The 23,940-nt window shown below is 50.7% G+C and overlaps 1 protein-coding gene across 4 annotated transcripts in view; it reads left to right on the forward strand.

The window, feature by feature from the left end:
- The window catches only part of SH3RF3 (SH3 domain containing ring finger 3), a 387,937-nt gene that overhangs the window by 302,245 nt on the left and 61,752 nt on the right, over nucleotides 1-23,940 (forward strand). For all 4 annotated transcript variants that reach the window (XR_013759283.1, XM_079111162.1, XM_079111164.1 and 1 more), the window contains exons 5-6: nucleotides 11,261-11,361; nucleotides 21,226-21,396. Coding sequence is in view for 3 of the 4 variants with exons in the window: in XM_079111162.1 (XP_078967288.1) it covers nucleotides 11,261-11,361; nucleotides 21,226-21,396 (272 nt within the window). In the remaining variant the exon portion in view is untranslated. The remainder of the gene's footprint in view (nucleotides 1-11,260; nucleotides 11,362-21,225; nucleotides 21,397-23,940) is intronic.

Genomic DNA, 23,940 nt, shown 5'->3' on the forward strand with positions numbered 1-23,940 from the left:
GAAAATGTGAATACACGGTTCCCAGTACTACAAAAAGCTAAATACGTAAACCAGTCATTTACTATCATTAGCAGGTATTTAGTACTGTACATAATTGTATGTGCTCTGCTTAGCATAGTAGGTGTGTTTACACCAGAGTCCCCACAGATAGGTGGGAAATACCTTGTGCTGCAATGCTGTGATGGCTCTGATATCCCTATGTGACAGGAATTTTTCAGATCCTTCATAATTTTGTGTGACCATCATCCCATATGCAGTACATCATTGACCAAATCATCATTATGTACCATATGACTATACTTACATTTTAGAGAAATTTCCTCATAAACAAAATAAGAAATGAAGCAAGTAATCACCAAACTGGTGAAGGAACCTCAGTGGACTCATTTCACTATGGAGCACTCTACACCAGTCAGCAAGAGCAGGTGATGCCATGTAACAAATATTATCTCACTCCTGGAGATAAAGAGCAACAGGCCTGTTTACCATTCATACTTGTGTGAATTACAGGCAGCTCAGCATCTACCACTATAGGGCCCTCACACCAAATGTCCACAGACCAAGTGGTCCACTGCCTGTTTCAGTAATTCAAAGCTCTTTCAGAATGCATATACACCACATAACCCCTGTAGCTGTTTTTAGGCTTCTGCAAATGTGCCAAGTAGCTGTGGCAGAGATGGTATGACCCACAAAGCCTGAAGTATTTATTATGGGGCCCTTTTTCAGGAAACAGTTGCAGACTCCCGATGCAGGATGTCACCTGCGGGACCAAAATATGGCAACAATGCAGTGGCCCCACAACTTCTTCATGTAGGGGACCCACACCACTTCTGCTCATGTTTCACTAGGCAAAGCCAGTCTCACGGCCCTGCCCTCCTTGAAGGGGGTGGCAATGCAGAGTCCAGTGGAGCTTCAAGGAAGAGAACCCAAGTCCTGGTGACCAGAGACTGGAACACCGCTTCCCTGAGTCCCACCTCTGCTTCTAAGACTTTATGCTGAGCACAGAGGTTAGGGAAAGCTGTTTGCAGAAGATGATGTACGTGAGGGACGAGCTGTAACCAGAACAGGCCAGTACCGATCTGATGGCTATCCTTGGGCTGACCACGTGGTGTGCGCTGGTTCTGCGGGACTGACACCCTGCCTAGGTAAAGGACCCCAGCAAGCCCCAGAGTGTGGGCTGACACAGGCCCACTCCTGTCCAGCCAGGTGTAGTGTCCACACTGGCTTACAGATCAATTCCATGAAAACAGCCCCTTGAGATGGGGAAAATGCCCTTTAAAATCGGTGGAAGGGGAAGTGTTTGGAATTCAGCAGGGAGAACATCAAAAGAACATTTCTCGAGTGTGTCCGTGTCTGAGAAATAAATTAGGAGAGCTCTGCTTGGATGCTCCTGGGCATCTTTAAAATGCATCGCCACTTGCCATTTTCTGCAGGTGCAGCTCCCCTCGTCGTCTGGGTCTTATCTCTGCCATGGGATGGACGGACGGGATGCCCGGGTGGGAGGAAGTGCTGGGGAAGAGCTGAAGAAAACGGCAGGCGTGGCTGCCCCAGGCCTGGCATTCTGAGGCTGTTTTGTCTCCGTTGCTTACTGGCTTTGCAGCCTGCTGGTTCTGCACTCACCTGCAGAGTATGAGTTGCTTGCAAGACCGAGCACCAGGGCTTATTTTTTCAAAATCATTTTTAAAAAGTTATGAATTTAATACATGCCTTATAAGGAAGTATGAACAACCAAACCAAAACAAAAAAGATTATCAAGTGAGCCCAGGTGAATGCAAAAAAATCCCAGGGTGAAGATATGGCCCCCAAAAGATTTTCTTTTTCCTTCTAATCTAGAAGTAGCTGTGCCTGCATCACTTAGCAGCCAGGGCAGGAAGTGGGGACAGGGAATGCTTTGTCTGCCCGAGACCTAGCATACTGATTCTATTTTTATTGAATGCCAAACTTTTCACCTACAGCATCAGGTGCTGATGACATTTAATTTTTTTTTTTTTCTGCTATGGTGAGACAAGAGCCATATCTGCAGGTTTCTGTCTATGCCTTGGGGTCTCCGCTGGCAGACAACAGAGGGACAACATCAAGGGAGGTGTCCCCTTGGCAGGGGTGAGCACTCAGAAGCACACGCTGACCCAGGTGACTTCCTGGCTGCCTTGGTCCTTTCGCTGTACCCTCTGGCAGATACAGCAAGGTGACTGTCATGGATCCCCATCCTCTTAGGGACACACAGTCCCCTTGGAGATAAGAACCAAATCCATGCCACAGAGGGTGGAAAGTAGGAAGGACCATGGATCCACACACAGAAAACGGGCAGAAACCAAAACCAAGTTGGAAAAGATACCAAGGGTCACTGAGGTTCCCTCCTCCAGGATGGTCCAGGTCTCAGGACTCGGGTACAAAGTGCACATTGCTCCTGGATGGGAGCCTGATAAAGAATTTAGGAATCTTCCCCACATGGCCTGGCTCCCCTGGCTGCTCACCCCTCTCCCCTCTGCCTTCCCAGATTTACTCTGGCTTCTTCCATGCTGAGCTCTGGACCACGTGTCCCATCTTGTGGCATCATCTAGAGGCAGGGTGTTGGGGGGGACATGACCCCACGCACCTTCTGAACTCTCATGCCCAGGCTGGGTCAGCCACAGTGTTCCCTTTGTCATCCTGTCATTGCCAGTCCACAAGACCAGCCTATGAGCTTCTCTGAGCAGAGCATGCTTCTCCAGCATGGAGACCCCAGAGAAGTGGATGGATAGTGTTGTTCACACCGCACTGGAGTTGAACAACAGTCCATGCCTCCTGCAGCCTCTCCCAGTGTAGGAGATGCTTTTGTTGGTTGTTGAGGGTTTCCCCAGGTTGCTGAGCCTGACCTCAAACTTGTGATCCTGCTTCAGTCTCTCAAGTGGCTGGGATTAGAGGCCCGCGCCATGGCACTGGGCTTGAAGCTGCACAGACGAGTCACTGGATGCAAATGAAGGTGGTGCAGTTTGTGCAAAGCTGGATGAGATTTATTTGGTCTTTTGGACTCACCTTCCTCCTGTCCAAGGCCACCCAAGCAACCAGCTCTTCAAGGGAAACTGTGAGTGGAGAATGTGACTCTTCTCAGTGGAAAAAAAATGTCCTAGGTTAAAGTCAACTGGCTCAAAGTTGACACTTGTGAAGCCCCAGAGAACTGAGAAGCAGGTCCTCTAACTTCCTTCACAGACACCCCCTTCCTTCCTTTGTGTTTGGAGACTGTTACTCCCAAACTGGAACAGTTTTGGCGTGCCATCCTCCCCCTTTGGTTCGTTCTTCTGAATGATGTTTTGGGGTGACTTGTTAAGCTATTGACCCCAGCTGTGGTTTGTTGATCCAAATGTTTTTCCTGGAAGGTGGGAGCAGAAGCTAGTGGTTCATGATTTCATGATAGACTCTTGGAGCAAAGGTCAGCAAATATTTTGTGGTAATGGATCAGATGGTAAATATTTTAGATTTGGGGGCACTGGGGGCTCTGTCACAACTGCAGAGCTCTATTCTTGCAAGGTCAAAGCAGCTGGAGGCGATGTAAATGGGCAGATGTGTCTGGCCGCCAGTAAAACTTTATTCAAAAAACCAGAAGCAGGGGCGGGGATGCTGGGCCAGATATGTGATTGAGTTTGTTGGCCCTGGAGCCAGACAATCCAGTCAACAGCTGGGCAGCTCTAGCCTACCACAGTGCGAAGCAAGCCTGGTGCACCTGGGGCTGGGGCAGGAGGACGGCCCGACAGCGGTGGAGCTAAATTTAGCCTCCACCTTAGGTGGTGAGTGAAGGTAGAAGTTACATGGGCGAAAGGCCAGCCAGTCTCCTCTCCCTAGGCGGCCCTCTTGTTCGGTTGGGCTCTTGGGCCTCTGCCCTGCCTCCTGGCCCTCTGGCTCCACAAGCTGCTTGCTGTTCTTTGCAGAACTAAGCGGAGGAACCAGGCCATAAATGTTTTATTCTAAAGTTTTCTTTGGGAGGCAAGTTCATAAGGGTCTGATTTACACTGTGTGTAATGGAATGGTAGCGAGTGATGAATGAAACAGGCTCGCTCACTGCTTCTTGGGGTGATGACAGTGTTTTCTGGACTCATATTGAAAATTAAAATGAGGAGATGTTTCTTCTCAGGGTCTTCACCTGTGCCAGTGTCGAAGAAAGTAGCTCTGAGCCCCTATACCGCCTGCCAACCCACACCCGCCATTTCCCCCTCTTATTAATCCCAACAGCAAATAATATGGCCTGGTTCCCTGCGACTACTTAGGGGCCCATTAAACTGCGCCTAGAGGCCTCTAGTGTTGCTAACAACCTGAGGATTTAGAATTGGGGAACCGCAGCAAGGCAGCCGGTAAATGGGGGAGGCTGCGATTTCTTGTAAGCATGTCACTGTCACAAAGGACAGCCTAGTTCTTACTGACCAGCAGCTCCAGGGGTGGAAGAGCTCCACACTTGGTGTGGAAGAGGGGTGTGCAGCCTCTTCCTCAGGGAGAGAAAGGAGGTGTAGGAGCCAGGGGCTTTCTGGGCTTCAGAGCATTACCCAGACATGTCAAGTTCTGGCCCCTGAGCCACCCAGGTGGAGCTCTGTGGTGCTGGAGGGCCCAATGCAGCCTTAGTGGGCTTCTGAGCACATTTTCTTTTTATTGCTGGCACTATGGTAAATTCCATCTGACGGGGGCATCTTCACTGACCCATGACCCTGCTAGCTGATGCTGCGGGGTTCTTCCCAGTTGATTCCGGGCTGGTGTTAAATGTTCATGACCTGATTTGTAGACATCATACCCTAAGGGATTGCTGAATTATTGTCCTGTGGGGTCAGTGAATCTGAGAATCAAGCCACCTGCATGGTTGGCCAGCTCTCCAAAATCTGTGGGTTCACCCCCAGGGGGAATCTTGATATGTGACCCTTTTGGAGTCTTTTACAAAGAATATGATGCAGACTTATTTTATTACAGTCAATGGCCTTTCTTACAAAAGGGCAGGTGGGCACAGCTCTGTGGTGAACAGGGCTGTACTTGGCTTTGAAGTTAAAGAAGAGATTTCCACCAGTTGATCCCAGAACCAAGATGGCTATGGTCCCAGGGCAGCAATCCCCAGTGTTTTTATTCCAAAGCAATCATAAACCCCTCTCCTTTTTTATTTTTATCATTGCCTGACTCCCACATTTTTTGCTAGGTCCTCACTAACCCCTTAATGCCCAGAATCATGTAAGATAAAGCCATTAAAAATCTAAGCAGAATCAGAAAGGCCACCGTAGGAAAGAGGAAGCAGGACCCATGACAGGGATCCAGGAAGCCCTGTACAGTGTCAGAACTGGAAAGTAAGGGCCCGGACATGTGGTATCAAAGTTGATCTCATGTTGGCGTGGATGTGGGGGAAAAGGCACACTTTTACATTGCTCGTGGAGTTGCAAATTGGTGCAGCCACTCTGGAAAGCAGTGTGGAGAATCCTCAGAACTCTTGGAATGGACCCACCTTTTGACCCAGCTATCCCACTCCACGGTTTATACCCAGAGGACTTAAAATCAGCATACTACAGTAACACAGCCACATCAATGTTTATAGCAGCTCAATTAATAATAGCTAGATTGTGGAACCAGTCTAGATGCCCTTCAACAGATGAATGGATAAAGAAACTGTGGTATATATACACCATGGAATATTATTCAGCCATAAAGAAGAATAATATTATGGCATTTGCAGATAAATGGATGGAATTGAAGAATATCTGCTAAGTGAAAGAAGCCAATCCCAAAAAAACAAAGGCTGAATGTTTTTCCTGATAAGTGGATGATATATATAATGGGGGTGTGGGAGTGGGTGTGAGAAAAGAATGGAGAAAATTTAGATTACATAGAGGGAAATGAGAGGCGGGTATGAAAAATGGTGGAATGAGACAGACATCATTACCCTGTGTATATATATGATTACATGAATGGTATGAATCTACATCGTGCACAACCATAGAATTGAAAAGATGTACTCCATTTGTGTACAACAAGTCAAAATGCAGTCTATAAAAATAAAAATAAAAAAAGAAGAGAAAAAAAAACTAAGTTGATCTCAAACTGGACTTCTCTTTGTCTCTCATATAATATTCTACTGTGCTTCAAGAGAGTGATAAATATCTCAGGAGAAGTTGTTCATTTAGAATGTGGAAGTGATTTAGGACAACACCCTTTCGCACGCAAGAGGGGCACCAGGGTGCTGGTGATTTGGGATCCTTATGCAGCGCCCTGTACTTGGGAGTTTCTAATCAGAATCATTTTGTCCCTGCAGTTCCTGCTGGTGTCAACTGCAGCTGGCTGGCTTGCAGGCCGCTGAGCAAGCCCCACAATCCTGGCGGTCACACTCTTCTACATTTAGGGACCTGGGGTCCCCACGAGGTTATAGCTCAGCTGGTCAGCGAGAGGGTTCCCTAGCCCCTGCTTCCAGCAGCATCACTCCCATCCGGGGATTGATGGTGACAAGATGAGGATCTGATTCAGAGGAGGACCAAGCTTCAACTGCATTGGGAAGCCATGACTAGCTGCTGCCATTTTTTTTTTTTTTTTTTTTTTTTTTTTTGCGGTGCTGGGAATTGAACCCAGGGCCTGTGCGTGTGAGGCAGGCACTCTACCGGCTGAGCTACCTCCCCAGCCCCCACCACCATTCTTGAGCACATTTAGTTTTTCTGTCCCTGAGGGCAGAGCCCCCCGCAGGACTTCGAGGCGCGCCCACTCTGAGCACTGCTGCAGAGTGGTGCCAGGAAGCCCGGCCATAAGGAGCCACTTAGACCTTCAGAGCAACAGGTGTAGGTCTCCTCTTGACCTTGGCAAAGTGCACATCCACACGTCCACAGTCACCCGTCTGCTCTCGCATTCCAATCCCACATAGCATGCATCTGTGAAATCCTATGTGTTCGTTGTTTCAAGTTCCAGCCTGATTTCCAGCAAAACTGCCAGAACATTCCTCCCTGAAGCTGTCTTTAGGCTCCATCGGTGTGTCAGCAGTGGATGCCCCTATACCACAAACGGGGCCCTGTGGCTGCTCCTGCCTCTGAGTCCTTGAGTGCCCCCAGCCGAGTCCTCCCGAGCCTCCTCCCACCTGCCCTGTGAGTGCTTGGTGTTTGGCTCACCCGGGGGAGTAGGAGGATGCCTAAAAAGATGGGGTCCTGGGCCTTCAGGCTGCTGGGCTGTGAGACACTCCAGCAAAATTCGCGCTCTCAGCCAAGACTGCTCCCTGCCCCCAGCGGATTAAAATCCATCTCTCTGTCTCTCCTGGTCAAATGAATCATCTCTTCTTTGGAACTGTGGCCTGAGTAGCTCAAGGCCACTGGGCTCGTTGGGAAGGTGGGTAGTCGCTGGCCAGACTGGGGTGGACTCTGGGCTTGCTCTCTGCAGTCCCCACCTCTACCCTGGCTGGTGCTCTGTGTGGGTGGGGGGAGTTGATCTGGCTGTTCTGGAGAAGGAGGCGTGTTAAGGAAGGTGTCATGGGACTGGTTCGAACCAGTTATCCTGTGTATCTGCTCCTCCTGGTGCCCAGCGGACTGTCCTGCCACTGGGAACTGCCACCTGGGCATGGCCACATGAATGCCAGCCCCCTCACTACTGCTGTAGCATCACCCCTGGTCCTTCCCATCAGCTCCCAGCATCAGCCACAAAGATGGCACGTGGGGACTAGGGAGACACGGACTCACTACCATCTGCAGCTTGCTGTTTAAAAAGACCTCAAATAATTTAGCCCTATGATCATATATGGTACTGGGGATTGAACTCAGGGACACTCAACCACTGAGCCACATCCCCAGTCCGGTTTTGTATTTTAATTAGAGACAGGGTCTCACTGAGTTGCTTAGTGCCTCATGATTGCTGAGGCTGGCTTTGAACTCGCAATCCTTACCCTCTGTACATGTACACGTGTGTACAGTGACTCAAAATTAATCAATTAATTAATTAATTAAATTATTCCAAATCCCAGCTCCCCAGAAGACGAGTGTCATCACTGATATGTACGTTTCCAGACTTCACCATGAAAACGCCTACATCTTTTACAGAAACGAGGCGATCGTCCATACCCACTTCTCTGACCTCCTTTTCCCTTTCATGCACCCACCCCGCCCCCTTGGCCCTTCCCCGTAGATCCTAGCACAGCATGGTGTCCTGAGTTGTCATTGGCCATTCAGCTCTGTACTGTGGGACATTTGAGTTCTAGTAGCTTGATTTGCTCCTACTATAAATAGTTCTGCAGCGAAGTCCTTGTCCGTATTTCTATTCTGACTTGTCCAATTATTTTAGGATTCATTCTTGATAGGAAACGGCTGGGTCAACAGGATTTTTTCCACCATTTTCAATCTGTCTCTGTCTCTCCCTCTTGAAGAGAGAATCCCAGATAAGTAGGGTTTAGAGCCAACCCTGTGGGAACCACTCTGGCACATGTAACTGCACATGGCAAAAGAGACCAAGATCCCGAGATGGAGAGATGATTCTAGAAGCTGAAAAGACCAGGAATTGGGACCCCCTAGAGTCTCCAGGAGGAGCATGGCCCTGGTGAGCCCTCGACTTAGGACTTGTGACTTTGAGGACTCTAAGGCAGCCAGTCTGTGTTAGTGCAGCCACTCAGATGAGGTGGCAGGGGCCCAGTGGGCTCCAGCCCCAGCCTGCAGGAGTGCCAGTCCAGCCTTGTCCTTGCATGAAGGTGGCCGTGTGAATGTGAGCCATCCTCCTGACCTCTGCATCTCAGCTTCCTTGTTTTGTAAAGTGGTGGCTTAAGAATACCCATTTATGGGCTCATGGGGGGGTTATATGCATTCCCAGGCCACACACGGCAAGTTCTGCATGAGGGACATCACTGTCATTGCCTAGTGCTCAGAGCACCCTCTCCGCTCCTGCTCCATTGCTCACCGTCCCAGATCCAGGTGGAGCTTCCTGATGGGTCCTGCATAAGGTCTGAGCCAGTGGCTCAATGGGGTGAGATCTGGGCGGGGGCTGCTCTTGCCCAATGTGCCGCCTCCCACGTGTCGGAGCTGGAAGACAGGTCCTTGGAGAGGCGAGGAAGCTGCGTCTCTCACTGCCTGGCTCTCTGCTGTTTCAGTGGGAAGGAGAAATGGTTTCTGACTTGGTGGAGAGGGCATGTGTGCTGTGGCTGCAGGCACCATCCACAGTCCCTGGTCAGGAGAAAGTGGCCTGCAGCCATGGAGCCGTCAGCTGAGCAAGGTCAGAATTCATCAGAGTCTGTGAGAAGCACCTCCCTGGTCCCTCCCTCAGCTAAGAAGTGGGGGTGGGTCCAGCCAGGTGCAGGGAGCTTTCCAGGTGGCCCTCCTCTCATCTCTGTGACCTCTGCTTCTAGTGACCTCTGCCCACCTGGGGATACACGACCAGAGACACATGTGGGCAACTCCCAGACCCCACCTACTTTCTGCCAAGGTACCACAGTCTGGCCACAGACATGGCTCTGGTGTCTGTTGGCATTCTGGGGCCCTAGAAGGGAGCAGAAGCTGGCTGCCTCCGTGTTGGAGAGGGATCCCCTCACCCCCAGGCACCCTGACATCCCCCTCTGCGTTGCCTCCTGGGGCTTCCATAAACTGGGTGACTCCAAATAACAGAAAATTGCTCTCTCACCGTTATGAAGGCCAGAAGTCCAAAATGAAGCTGTCAGCAGAGTTGCTTCCTACCGGAGGTGGAGGAGGAGTCTATTCCATGCCTCTCTCCTGCTTCTAGAGGCTGCCGGGAATCTTTGGCCTTCCTTGACTCTGTCTTCATGGCCCTGTGGCTTTCCTTCCTCTCTGTCTCTGTTCTCTCTTTCTGTGTCATATTAGGACACTGGTCGTTGGATTCGGGGGCCCACCCTAATCAAAGAGTCTCTGTTCTCAGTATTCTTACCCCGTCGAATTCCAAATTGGTCATGTCCACAGGTGGCAGGTGAGGACCTGGACCTGTCTTTTGAGTGGGGGCACAATCAAACCCACTCTGCCTCCTGATACTTTTGAACAGGAGGACGGGACAGCTGTCCCGTGGAGGATGGGAGCAGGACAGATAAGCTAGGTAGTGAAGGGACTGGGTGACAACACTGACCCTCATGTGCTGAGTCCGAAGATTCTCCAGGCAGGAATTTCCTTGCACACAGCTTCCTCATGCCACTCTTAACACCACAGGACACAGCACACACCTACGCCTAGAAGGTGCCACCTCGAACTAGACCATTCCTTAGTGTATGCCCTGCGTAAGGAACCCTTGCACACTTGAGTCCTACAGGGTCTTGGGAGCAGGTGCTGTGCTTTGTAAACCCTGGTCACCCTGCAACCTGCCACTGTCCACTAACAGAGTGACTTTCTTTTAGAGGTTGATCTTCAGCTTCCCACAATGCCATTTTTAAATAAGCTCATGTTTTGCAGTATGAAAGGTTTTGTCTGAATTTTATTTAACAGATATGAGAATAATTAATTCAACTTCTAAGAATAAAGCCAGGATCTAGTTATCCCACTCCACAGTATATACCCAAAGGACTTAAAATCAGCATACTGAGTGAGGCAGCCACTTCAGTGTTCATAGCAGCTCAGTCCACAATAACTAAGCTATGCAAACCAACCAAGGTGCCTTTCAGTAGATAAATGGATAAAGAAACTGTGGTATATATACACAATGGAATATTACTCAGCCATAAAGAAGAATGAAATTAGGGTATTTGCCGATAAATAAATGGAACTGGAAACTATCATGCTAAGTGAAATTCAAAACAACAACAACAACAACAACAACAAAAGACCAAATGTTCTCTGTGATATGCGGATGCTGACACACAATAAGGGGTGGGGTTGGGGAAAGAAGAAAAGTTCATGGATTAGACAAAGGGGAATGAAGGGGAAGAAAGGGGGATGGGAACAGGAAAGACAAGAATGGGAACTTATATTCCATGTATGTATAATATGTTGAAATAGACTCCACTGTCATATATATCTAAAAACAACAAATAAAAACTTATAATAGTAAAAAACAAACAAACAAACAGAAAAGAATACAGCCAGGCCTCCTGAAGAGCCTTCTCCCGTGTCGACCATGGTGTGGTGCTCAGAAGAGGCTCTTCGGAAGATGCCTTGGGACAGGTGTGCCAGGCTACCATACTCTCTCCCGTGGGGGGAAACAGCATTGTTAACAGCCCAGGTGAGCACAGCCTGGGAGTTTGGGAGGAGAGAGGGTCAGGCAGCTGAGGCGCGTGCACCTGGCCGCCCACGCCAGCCTGACCGGAGTTCTCCTCCCTTGGCCGGAGTCTCCCCTCTCCTCACTCATGTCCCCTCTTGTCTGTTTTCAGGACTCTTCCTCAGCTGGACCCATCCCAACGGCCATCCCGCGAGCTGCTGCCGTGGCTGGAGAGCAGGGCATATCTCCCAAAGTCCAACTGCCACTCAACGTGTGAGCTGCCCCTGAGCCCCCACCCTCGTGTCCTCGGGTCCCTCTGCACGCTAGCCCTGACACGTGCAGTCTCTATCAGGTTTTTTCAATCACGTGCATCTGATAATGTTGCCCAAAGGAAAGTCTGGGGAACAAATGTCCAGCAGGGTATTTTAATGTCATTGTCCCAAGGACAGTTATAAGAAGCAGAGTGTATATTCAAAATATGTGGCCACACTGGTGCTGGTCACTCAGGAAAGGAGCAGCCACCACATGAGCAGGCCTCAGGATCTGAGGCCGGCCTCAGGGAGGGAGGCCAGTGGCCTCGAGAGCTCGGAGCAGCAGCTAGTTACTGACTACTCAGACGTAGTGAGGATTTATCCACCCTAAGTGCCATCCTAGTGTGGGCCAGCTGCACACCAGCCCCAAATATAACCCAATGAATCACTGCTAGGAAGTGAGACACTTATCTTGTTTAGAAAATCTGCTCTGTTAAATTACAGCTTTCTATAGAGCAGTTTAAAAATTCCCCATCTAAGTAGGGTTCTGAAGAGTCAGACAGCCTTCTGCTCTCAATGAGCTCAGTCTCCTGAGTGGAGTTTCCAGGTGGAGTGTGTGGATTTGGCAAATAAAATGGCAAGGGCAGAAAGTTCTAGCAATCTGGGAGCGGTCAGAGGGACATTCAGAACCTGCGTGGTTGCAGAATGGAATGTATTTTAGAAAGGGAAAGAAATGGCTTTGGGGAAAGCCACGTGCCAGTCTTCAAAGGTTTCCTAGAAGTAGCGTGACCGTCCTGGTATACGTTCACCGAGCTGGTTAGGCCAGGTTGACATGTCCGCCTTTGTCCAGTGGTGGCTAGGAAAGAGCCAGAGTACCCTCCCTTTGCTTGTCCTGCCTGCTGTCAACCGACTAAATCAAAGAACTTTGACGTTTATCTGGTTTTCACCTAGCTTCCCAAGGGGAACAGAGAGTTAGCCACATTCCAGAAGTCTTTAGGTTAAAATTCAAGTTTTCACCAACACTGGACTGAAGACATAGTCAACCCTACCGCATCTGTGGTTTCTGCCATCCTTGGATTCATCCAAACCAGGGATCAAAATTTTTGAGCTGGCCGAGGATGTAGTTCAGTGGTAGAGTGCATGTGCAAAGTCCCGGATTCCATCCTTGGCACTGAGGAAAGGGAAAGGAAGAAAATTCCAGAAATTTCCCAGAGGCAGTATTTGAATTTGCCATGTACCAAGGACTACCTGAATCCAGGTGTATTTTGAAGTGATGTGTAGGCATTGTATTCATTAATGTAATTCTACAGAAATGATTTAGAGTCTACAGGAGGACGTGCATAGGTTGTATATGCAAATACAGCACCATTCTGTGTAAGGGAGTTGAATATTTGCTGATTAAGGAGAATTATGGCATCCTTGGGGCTCCTAGAAACAAATCCCCTTAGATACTGGGGGACGGCCGTAGTGTTTTCTGATCTTGTTTCCAGATCCACTTATGCAGTTTCACGCCAACCAGGCACTGGGCTTCTCTTAGGGAAGCTGGGATGATAGGCTGGCTCCTCTTGAAGAACTGGATGCGGGATGCCGTCTCCAAGGAAGACCTACGTCCACAGGTCCATAGACCTTGTTCCCAGAACAAGGCGGGGTCTGGCCAGGGTGATGAGACTGTTAATTTTGAGTCCCCACTACTAGCTGAATGCCTATCGTCCCCCAAGAGCCAGACAGGCCCTTCCTGGGTACAGAAGATCCCCACTCTCACGTCAGGTCAGTCACCAGAGAAAGCTGCATTGTCTTTGAGTTGTGAACATTCTGGATGCCTCTGGAGGCATCGGCCAAGGACACACTGTGTTCTGGGTGCCTGTTCACTTTGGTGCAGAGCATGAAGGATCCTCTTCCTCCCTGGCCACCTCTGCCATGGGGACATTCCTCCAGCCCCCTTCTCTCCCACCTTGTCTCACCCTCAGAGTGTGGCTGTCTCTAGCCAGACATCTGTCTGGGTAACAGGAAGGGAGATTTGTGTTAGATAATGTTTTTCTCAGGATACCAAGGATTTGGGTAGGAAGGTCACATGGTGGTCATCTAAACAGCAAATGAATCATGGTGGGCGTGACCTTGTGACTGGCCATGGTGAGCCCAGTGTGTGCTCCTTGGCTGTCTGTGTGAGTAGCAGGCACAGACTTGGAAATATCCCACACATTGCAGCAATATGTGTGGTCCATTGTGTAAACATGAGCAATTGAAAGCACATTTTGGTGTTTTTCCTGGGGAGCAAAAGATTAGATTGACCTTGTCAGTTTGCCAAGTCAGACTAGCCTGATCACTTACTTGCCCATCTTCTTTAGTTCCAAGAATCTAGTGGTCCCATGAGTACAGACAGCAGATACCTGGAACAGGGGCATGATTAATCCTTATCTGACCCTTCTTCCCAAAACAGAATCTGTAAGTCACATTCAAAAGTCTGGACTCAAACATGAGATGAGCTTGTGTTGAGCTCATGTTCAGCAGTGTGCAGGGGAGTCTGCAGGGCTCATGGCCTTGGGACTCCAGGTGAGGGTCCAGGTAGGGCTACCATAGGGACCAGTAACACAGTAACTCCAGGGGACCCTCATTTGTGATCCTCATTACTGCATGACTTTGACCTCTATAGGCAAATCATGTGCCTTGAAACTCAAGCCCTGATAATGAAGAGGACTGGTTTCCCAGGCCTTTTGGTTGGTGGCAGAATATTGCCCTTAGCCCCTTCTTCTAGCTCATAAAAGATTTCCATGTCACTGATATCCTGAGGGTTCCATCGCCCTGACAAATGGAAAGGGGAACTGAATATGTCCACCTAGTACCTGGAGGCCCACTTCTCTTGACTGGCCCACCATGCCCTCCCTTTCCACTGTGCTGTGCTGGTAATTCTCTCAGGCTCTTGGGCTTCTCTGCTCGACCTGCTGTGATTCCCGGAGGCTAGATACGTGAGCCCCGCTGAAGGTCAGAGATGATCCCTCTGAAGGTCCGACGCTGACAAGGACGCTTGTGAGTGGGGCATCTCTGGTGCTGGAGGATTTGATTCCCTCCATTTCTCCATGGGCATCTTAGAGCCCGTCATGAAGGACAAGGAGTTAGGGAGAGAGCAGAGGCATCCCCCCCATGGCTGAGCGGCACAGAGGGGTGGGGAAGAGAGCGGCAGGGCTACCACCATGTCCCATCAAGCATGCCCAGCAGTGTGAGGAGTCTCAGGTGATGGATGTGGGTCATCAGGAGCTGGAGCAGGAGGAACAGCATAGGCCTCCGATGACAGACGAGGTCTGGCACATGGTCTGCCCTCAGGGAGGATCCCAGCCTTCCTCAGCGCTGGCTCCTGTCCCTGTGCACTGAGGCAACCCTAACGCCCGGATGTTGGAGCCATTCTCTGGGACTGGCCACCAGCTTGCCATGCCAGAAGGAACTTCCAGTCACCTGCCAGGAAAACCAAGCACTGCCTACAGCAGCTAGCTCCCCAGAGCCACCAAGGAGGTCAAGGACTGGAGTAGCAGAGGGAGGAGCTGGCCTGCAGACCAGGAAAGGGAGGACCAAGAGAAGCAGCAACCGGCAGTGCTGGGGTGGAGACTGGGTCCTTGACTCTGTGGTCAACACTGGTCAGGTGAGACAGGCTGTGTGTGGTGAGCTTGGGCCACTTCGCAGGCTGGACCTCCTCACGACCCCACCGCCATCTATCCTGGTGGTCAAAGGCTACCATACAACCCTGAAGAACAGTGCAGACCCCACATTCTTGGATGCCTGGCGAGGACTGGTGACCAAACCAGGCCCAGATCAAGAAGGGGCTTCTTTCATCACGAGCCTGTGAAGCAGACGAGCTGTGTGCTGCCGCGGAGTGGATCGGCGTGGGTTCAGTGCAGTGGGACCCGTAAGTGCCTCTGCTCAGGCTGGGGCTGCCGCGTGCTACAGTGAGGCCCAGGACACGGCCCTGGAAGCGTCTGGAGGCCAGCCGCCAGCACACCAGCCTCCAGGTCAGCCCTTCCAAGCACAGGGGGCTCCCACCCTTGGAGTATTAAGAAACAGCAGTGGAGTGTGAGCAGGGGGAAGAGCCTGAGAACCGAAGGCCCCATTCCCCAGGACAGAGCTGGGGCCCGCACAGGCGGGGAAGTAGGAGGAGCAGGGGAGGAAGAGGAAGGAGCAGGGACGACTTGGAGAGAGTCCTCCAGGAGGAACTGCGAAGCTCTCTCATTTTGGGAGAAATGTGTGCAAGCCACCGTGGAGAGGAGGAAGGGTGTGGAATCGTGAAGGCACTAAGATGCAGTGGTTCACTCCAGCTGTGGGAAGTGGACACTCCGCAGGCAGTTACAGCCAGGGAAGATCTGACCTATGTAGCAGTAACATGGGTGACAAAGGACGTGGACACAGACGATGCACGATGCCACACAGAGCCACCACAGCTGCCAGCCCATCTGGCCTAGGCTCCGCCCCAAGGCTGCAGGCACAGGGGCCCAGGCTGACACCTAATCCCTGACTATCGGCCCAGCAGGGCACCCGCAGGGTGACAGGAGAGGTGTCTTGTCCTCAGCCACCTGCTTGCAAGAGGAGCCTTTTTCAAAATGGCTCAAAAACCCTATACGTGTACAGAGCAAGAGCCCCACCCAGGTGAGAGTCTGCAGAGGTGAGACTGAGCATGTGGGCAGACCGGCTGGTCTGGATGTGTCAGGGAGACCACGTGAGCTCTCTGGGGAGGCATGGGCTGAGCTTCCATGCTCTTCTGTAGTGAGTGGAAAGTGGGAGACAGGAGAGTGGGAACGAGGCCACCCACAGGCACACCTTCCTCTTCCGCATTCCGCTAGGCCTGGGCACGGCCCATGGGGACCCACTCAGCAGACTGTGCTCCGTGCATATTGTCCAGCTCAGTCAAGGAGCGCCCACACAGGCAGGGCAGGGGAGCTGAGGGACATCAGTGGGAAAGGTAAATAAGAAGCGATACCTCTGCGGCTGCCACTCAGAATGAGGAAACAAGCAGTGCAGGAGGCAGGCTGCCGAGGTCCCCAGGGACTGACAGCAGCAGGTGGGCAGAGGCCTGGCCCTTCTCAGGGTACAAACCACTCTTCCAGTGTGGCCCGCCGGATGCATTCTCTTGAGTCACTCAGAAGGGAAAGCTGATGCAGCGTGACACATTCCCCACTCGGGCCAGTGCCCCACCCCGGAGGAGCCGCATGCCAGATACGCAGATGCCACGCACAGGAAAGCCACCCGGCAGATCCATCTGCTTTTGGTTTCACCACTGAGGCACCCAAAGGGGAAAAGTGGAGGAGGAGGAGAGATTTTTTTAAGGTGAAATCAGGCTTATTTACATTCTGGTTTCCCTAGCAACGTACACCTAGAGGCTGAATTGAAATCGTGAGACCAGAAGGATTACTCATCTGACAGAAATGATTTAAAATAAAGACAAAAAGACCAAGGACTTTGGTGCCCTGGTGCAAATTGGTGCAGACCTCCCCGTGTGGCAGCCTGTTCTCAGAGGGAGGCTACGGCCAGCCATGTCCCTGGGCCATGCTGACAGCTTCTGAGCTGCAGACCTGGTTCTGCCTCTGACCATGTGGGCACGTGGATGAATTCTCCATCTTCCAGAGCCTCAGTTTCCTCAACTGTGAAACCTCAGGGTCCATGTGGAACTCAGACATCAGGTCCTGTCCTTCTCTTGCCCTGCCTCACTTGGTGGCCCACGCAGCTCTATGCGGCTCACACCTTTTAAATAAGGCCTCAGGGAAAGTCTGCTGGCAACAGTGGTTTGAGAAGAAAGGGGCATGTTAGCCCTCGGGGTGATGGTACCTGGAAAAGACCTGGCTCCGCGCTGGGCATTAGCACCCCAGGGCTGTCTGTGTCACTGATCTCCTAAATTCCCCAGACTTCCTCCTGCTAAGAAGCTGGCCATCCTGGGCAAAGAGGCTTTAATGTTCCATAGCGTCCCAGCCTATCTTTATGCAAACCCAAAGGACACATCTCTAGCAGATTCAGAGGGGGGGATACAGCTGGTGTCCCTGCTCCATCAAGGTGTGCCCACCACGTTTGGTACATGGTGGACAAATCTGGCAGTGGGTGGATGCTCAGTCAAGTTTATCATTATTTTCCATTTCCCTTCCTTTTCATTAAGAACCATGTCTATGTTTATTTAAAATAAAAATGGAATTTTGAAGAAATCCTTTTCTAGTTTGAAGGTCTGAAGGTGCCTTGTACCCTCCGATGTAAAGAATTTTCATTTTTATTTTAGTGGGGAAGGATAGAAACTCCCCTTTTATGCTAAAATGTAATCACAAAGTCCTTGTCCCATTAATGACATAGGGACCTTAAAATACTTAGGAAAAGATCATCAGTTCGTTCCCCAATGGTAATTAACCTTCCGTTATTTGATGGCTGTTCCGGGATCACAAACGTGACTGTCAAACAGTTCAAATGGTTTGTGGAGTATTTATCACAGCTGCCAACACTTGCTGCCTTAACTCTGGAGTGTGAATTCCCAGCTGAGGAAGTTGGGTGCCAGTTGATGCAGCTCACTGAGCCAAAGTGTGGGCAGGTGCCTTCCAGCCTCCCAGGCGGCTAGGCCCTGCCCTCTTTCTGGGCCGTTCCTTACTTGGCAAATGAGTGGGGGCGGCTCCCTTCTGCTCTGGGAAATAACAGCAAGGTTCAGACCAAGTCTCCTTTGTAGTCTGCATTCGCACACATATGCACATTCCCACCACCAACACTACACACACACGCACACACACCGCACCCTTGCACTTAGTTGCAAAGCCTGGGCTCCTGTTTTATTTTTCTCTCAACAAGTATTTATTGAGAATCTACCATGTAATGTGCCTGATACTGAGGAGAGAGCATTGAACCATCAGATAACCCCCCCCCCATAGAGCATACAATATAGGAGGCAAGAGAGGAGACCTGCAGATAAAGAGTAAGTGCAAAGGTCCTGAGGCAGGAGCCTGTTCCGTGTATTCAGGGAACACTTTGAGGGTAATGCCTGCCTAAGCAGAATTTGTTGGTCCTCTTCCTCCAGACCCTTTTGAGCCAGATTTTTGCACCTGCACCCTTTGGAGAGATAAACAGGAACCAGGTCAGTAGGTGGCCACCCCATGCTGGGATCCTGCTAGCAAGAGTTCTCTGCCCCAAGAGAACATGGTTGCTCAGAATCCCTCAGACACCCACAAGTATTGAAGAAGGTTGGAAGATAAGAGAGGAAGAAAGAATTTGTTTTATTTATTTTTTGGTGGCAGGGATTGAGTCCCAGGACTGCTTAACCACTGAGCCACATCCCTAGCCCTTTTTATTTTGAGACAGATAGGGTCTTGTTAAGTTGCTTAGGGCCTCACTAAGTTGCCGAGGCTGGCTTTGAACTTGCCTTCCTCCTGCCTCAGCCTCAGGAGTCTCTGGGATTACAAGACAAAGCCACTGTACTCAGCTAGGAGGAAGGGAGAATCTGAACCCCTCACACCCTCATTCAGGAGGCTGCCTTGCCTCGGAGCCTCTGCAGGTGGAAAGAGCCATTTGGGAAAGCTTCCTTCGTAAAGCGGAGTGCCAGGGAAACGTCCCAAGGGCCCTGGCAGGAGCTACTGCCCTGCGGTTGTACTCTGTGAACTGGGTGCTCCCTGAGACCCTCCTTCCCTTACTGTTCTGTGACCCAAGGCCACACATGCAGGATGCTGCACAGTTACATAGGAGCCTATCCAGATGGGACACCTGCAGAGTACTGCTCGGGACAGGGAGGGTGGCCCATGCTTCCCACAGGTATATCCAACAGCCGTCAGCAACTTGGGGGACAGGGACTTGGCTGCAGCCTGGAGCCCATGGATCCTGGTCTCTGGCAGGGGACAAGCCCCAGCCCCCAGCTCAGCTCTGTGCCCACTGGGTCCTGCACAGTACAAGGAGAGAGAACAGAAGTGGGTCCCAAGCCTTGTGTAACAGGTCGTGGAGGGTGTTCTGGGCCCTGCTCCCAGCAGGCAGCAGGTGGAACCCCCAGGCTGCTTCAGGAGCAAAGTCAGGTGGAGTCCCTCCACCGTGACTGTGGACAGACACACAGTTACCTGGTGAGGTCTGAGCCACACTTTGACCCATGCATGCCTCGGAGCCATCACCTGGCTTGGCGGCCTGCTGGTAGCCACAGTCACGTTGTTGTGACATCACAGAGGGACCAATGAGACAAACCTAAGCAGGCTTTATGCTTCAATTACATTTCCCTGAGAACAGGCGCACAACATCGTATACCATTTTTAGGGTTCCCACCATCCCAGCCATCTCTGTTCCCTTCATCCTCCTCTGCCCAGCTCTGTGGGTTCACCCACTCCCCAGCCCCGTGTGAGGCACACAGGTTTGGCTGTGTCAATTCAGCCCTCATGTGACTTTTCTGTTTGTAGTATTTCCTCTGTGGCCATGAGAGAGAAGGGTAACAGCCTGGATTCTCTCTGTCACCTGGGCATAGCACTGATGATGTGACTCTACAGACCCGCCAGGGGAGGAAGGGGCCCTCTCCCGATGGCTCTTTATCCTCTGAAAGTCCAGAGCGATCCTGATTGTCAGCGTTCATCTTTTCGAACTAGGAAAGAACAACATGCGAACCATGTTTCATCCCAAGGAGTGTCCCTAAGGGAAGGCACTATAAATAAAAGAAATAAGCACCCTCACTGGGTGAAAGCATAAGTATTTCTGCAAAGGATTCAGATGTTAGAAAGGGGTGGCAGATTTTACTTGAAGACCAAGAAATGTTGAGTCTTGATGGGACTCTCCTGTTCTAGCATATTCCTCAGGGCCTCCTTCTTGAACCCAAGTAGGCTGTGCCTCATGTCTGTTTTCACCTTCTATGACTGCACCTTCCAGAGACAGGAACCTGCTGTGGGGAGTCTGTGAGCCCTGCCCAAGTCACTAGGAACCCACAGTCACTGGATGGGGTTGGCATGCCCACCAAGCAGCCCATCTGGGAGCAAGATCCAGGAGATGACTCTTATTTAAAATTTATTTTTCATCTCTTATTGAACTGAGGCCCCCCGCACCTACTTTCCTAGGTGAATCTTACAAGCAAATAATTATCTAATACAATTTGCTCCATCGGTCCCAAACCCAAAACCTAAAAGAGCAGCGTACTTTTGCAAGTTTAGGTAGTCCTTACAAGCACCTGCAAGGTTGGATCAAATTGTCCTCAGGATGCCACAAAACTGGCTTGCCCCAAGGCCATGGCTGACTTGCAGGCATAGCATCCAAACTCCAGGTCAAGATTTTAACTGCTAAGTCTGTTCAGCCTCATCTGCAAATAAGATTTAAAAGAAAAGGGTAAACCAAATAATCAGCCATGGTACAAATATCACAAGGAAATATGTAACCAAGAATTCCCTAACTAGGCCACCCTTTTAAAAGGGACGCTGAACTCCAACTGGATAAGGCAGGTAAGCCAGGCCTGAGACTAACTTAGCTCCCACTTGATTTCCCTAAGGTTTTCTTGCTCAGAGCATCAGACTCTAGGCTAACCGTAAAGAATAGAAGATTGCAGAGTCCAGAGAGAGGGCCTCAGAATCCAGTTCTCAGGCATCCTTCATAGGCTTGGAGTCACTTGCCTCGTTGGGCTGATTTCCTGCCTGTCAGGCACAGCGAAGGGCTCTGCCCTCTTCCCCTCCCCCACACAGCTCTGGGGCCTCCTTCTCTAGCCAGCCAGGAGAGCACTGTGGCCCCCTGGGACTTACAGGCACCAGGAGCACACCTGGCTTCCCCCTGCCTGCCTCCCAGGCTTGTGGGGAGGACAACTCAGCTGGGGGGTGCGAGCCCTGTGCAAGCTGCACAGACCTCAGCTTCTCTCAGGTTGGGTCCAGCTGAGGAGGAGCTCCCTGTGCCTTGGAAGGGTATCCACTGACCCTTGTCCTCGTCTTCTGCCCAGGTACCTGGCGCTCTACGCCTACAAGCCCCAGAAGAGCGACGAGTTGGAGCTGCGCAAGGGGGAGATGTACCGGGTGCTTGAGAAGTGCCAGGACGGCTGGTTCAAGGGGGCGTCGCTGAGGACCGGGGTCTCTGGGGTGTTCCCTGGGAACTACGTGACGCCGGTCTCCAGGTGAGCCTCCAGCAGCCCAGGCAAGAAGGGAGCGAGGTGCGCATTCTCCTAATGCTGTGAGGCTGCTGGAGACCACCCTGTGGGCTGGGTCCCCCTGAAAACACTCCATCTAGAGGCGGCGAGGGCACTCAGCCCTGTCCCTGCAGCTTCAGCATCTGAGCTGGGTTTGCTCGGCTTTCCTCAGTGGACCCTGGCTACCAAGGGGACAAAAAAGGGAGCAGGAGAAATTGGAGACAAGAGCACAATAGCAACTCAGCAGGGATAGGAAACTCTCCCAAGTGCTAGGTCTCAAGGGTGTATATGTGTGTGCATGTGTGTGCACTTGTGTGTGCAGACCCTGTGTGCATGCATTGTATGCATAGTGAGTGCAGCTTGTGTACATTAGTGTGTCATGTGTATGTTGTGTGTAGTGTGAGTAGTGTCCATTATAGTGCTTATGCATGTTTATGTGCACCGTGTATGCCACATTAGGTGTGTGCACCCTAATGTATGCAATGTATGCAGTGTATGTGTTTCGCAGGTGCATGTGTGTATATAGCAGGTGCTCACATTACCAGTGTGTATGCCTGTGTGTGTGTGTGCGTGTGTGTGTGTGTGTGTGCATTTATATAGCGTGAGTACAGTGTGTGCACATATATGGTGCTTGTGTAGTGCACAGTATCACTCACAGATCTATCGTACACAGAGTACACACACACATTTATGAAAAGGTGGGGTGATACGAGCCCCAAAGTAATGAATGTTATTGAGTGGGAAGCATTGTGGGTAATTTAAATTTTTTTCTTCTTTGTGCTTTCTAATGTTTTACAAATTCTGTGTTGTTTAGCTTTTATAAAATAGAAAAAGTCATTTTAAAAATTCACCGTAGAGGTAATCGCACGTTTTCTGAGAGTTTTCCATGGAGCTGAGGTTTGCTGCTCAGTTCTATTCTGGTTGGTTCTATGCCCCTCAGCAATACAGCTCAGTGTTGACGCTGTAGGATGTGCACGGAAACTGAGGACACAGCCCTTGGGTCTCCAATGTCTGTAGAAGAGAGAAAAACAAATAATACTTCGCCCTGGCATTGATTGCCAGACTGAGTCACCCTGTCAGAGTGGCTTCCAAAGGCGAAGGGGACACACACACAGAGGTGCCTCCAGTGCCTTAGGTTTGCAGGACAGGTGAAGGCCCAGCCCTCTATACACAGACCAGGATCCACTCATCTGCATCTGCCCCAGCCATCCTAAAGTGCTCTGGGCTGATAATCTGACATTTAGAAGTGATTTGCAGCTTTGTAACTGTGGAGGAGATTCAGAGTTCATTCAAAACCAAGGTGGGGACCTCAGGGTGCATGAGACTCTGCACTAAGGAAACAAGTACTGGCTGGAGAATGCCTTTCCATCCTGCTGCCAGAGCAGAAGGAGGGGTTTACCTTGCCACTAAAGATGTGTCTGCATTAGCTGCCTTCAGGCCCGTAACATGACCTTGCAAATATGAAAGCCCAGGCTATTTAGTTTTAGAAGACTAAATGTGAAGTTGCAAGTGTGATTTATAAACTCACGGATTGCACTGGCTGTCAGGGCTGCAAGGCAGAGGCGAGTTTCAAGACGGCTCTAAGGCTGAGGCAGGACTGCATTGCCCTGTGGCTCCTTTTCAGGTGACCCCTTTTCTGGGAGGCCCTTCTCCTACAGCTGCTCTGCAGAAACCCAGAAGCCCTCCCTGGGTGCTGTGGGGACTCTCCCCCAATGGAGGTCCCAGCCCAGTAGTGCCACGCCACAGGAAGATGGGCCAGGACCCAAAAGAGGTAGAGGGCTCTGCAGAGCCTGTCTTCTTCCACTGTGACTTCTGCTGTCTCATGAGTGAGATCCTAAAGGGACAGTAACAGAAGTTTACCCAGCCTCTGGGCGAACCAAAGACTTTCTGGTTCCCATGAAACAGAATCCACAGAACCTTCTAAGCTCCTAAATTCTGCCATTGCCCGCACTCCCAGAGCCAGGGCGTGGGTTGAATACAAATACATGCAGAGGAAAAGGGTTAAAAGCCCTATTTCCAAAGTTGCCATGTTCCTTATATGAAGTGGTTTCAACTAGAAGCTGTGGGGTGAAAGGACATCTATTTTTGGTACGAAGCTGCAGTTTCCCTGACATCCTCAGAAGGAAGTCATGTTGCCTGTGCCCTTTCCCAGCAACCAGCAGAAACAAGATGGCGCTGTGCCCAGAGGAGCCAGCATCGTGTCCCCACTGCATGCCAGATGTGTCAGAGCCTTATGAGATGCGACTTAGTCATCCACTTTTTCTGGTTGTATTTGGAGATGCACAGCTGTTTGTTAGAATGAATCAAGGCAGTCACTCTGGTGCTAAGTATGTGATCTGGATCATTCCTGTGTTCCTTAGGGTTCTTTTTTTGCTATTTATTGTGGATTCACCTTGGGAGTTGGTACCATGAAGGTGTTATAAAGGGTGCATCCTTCAGCTAAAGCGCTGTCTTGCCATTGAACTAGAACTTTTCCCGGACCACTTCCCCTTCTTCTTTTAGAACCTGTAGGTAAGGGCCACTGGCAAAGGC

Source organism: Sciurus vulgaris (genome assembly GCF_902686455.1).
Source record: "Sciurus vulgaris genome assembly, chromosome: 14".
Classification (NCBI taxonomy): domain Eukaryota; kingdom Metazoa; phylum Chordata; class Mammalia; order Rodentia; family Sciuridae; genus Sciurus; species Sciurus vulgaris.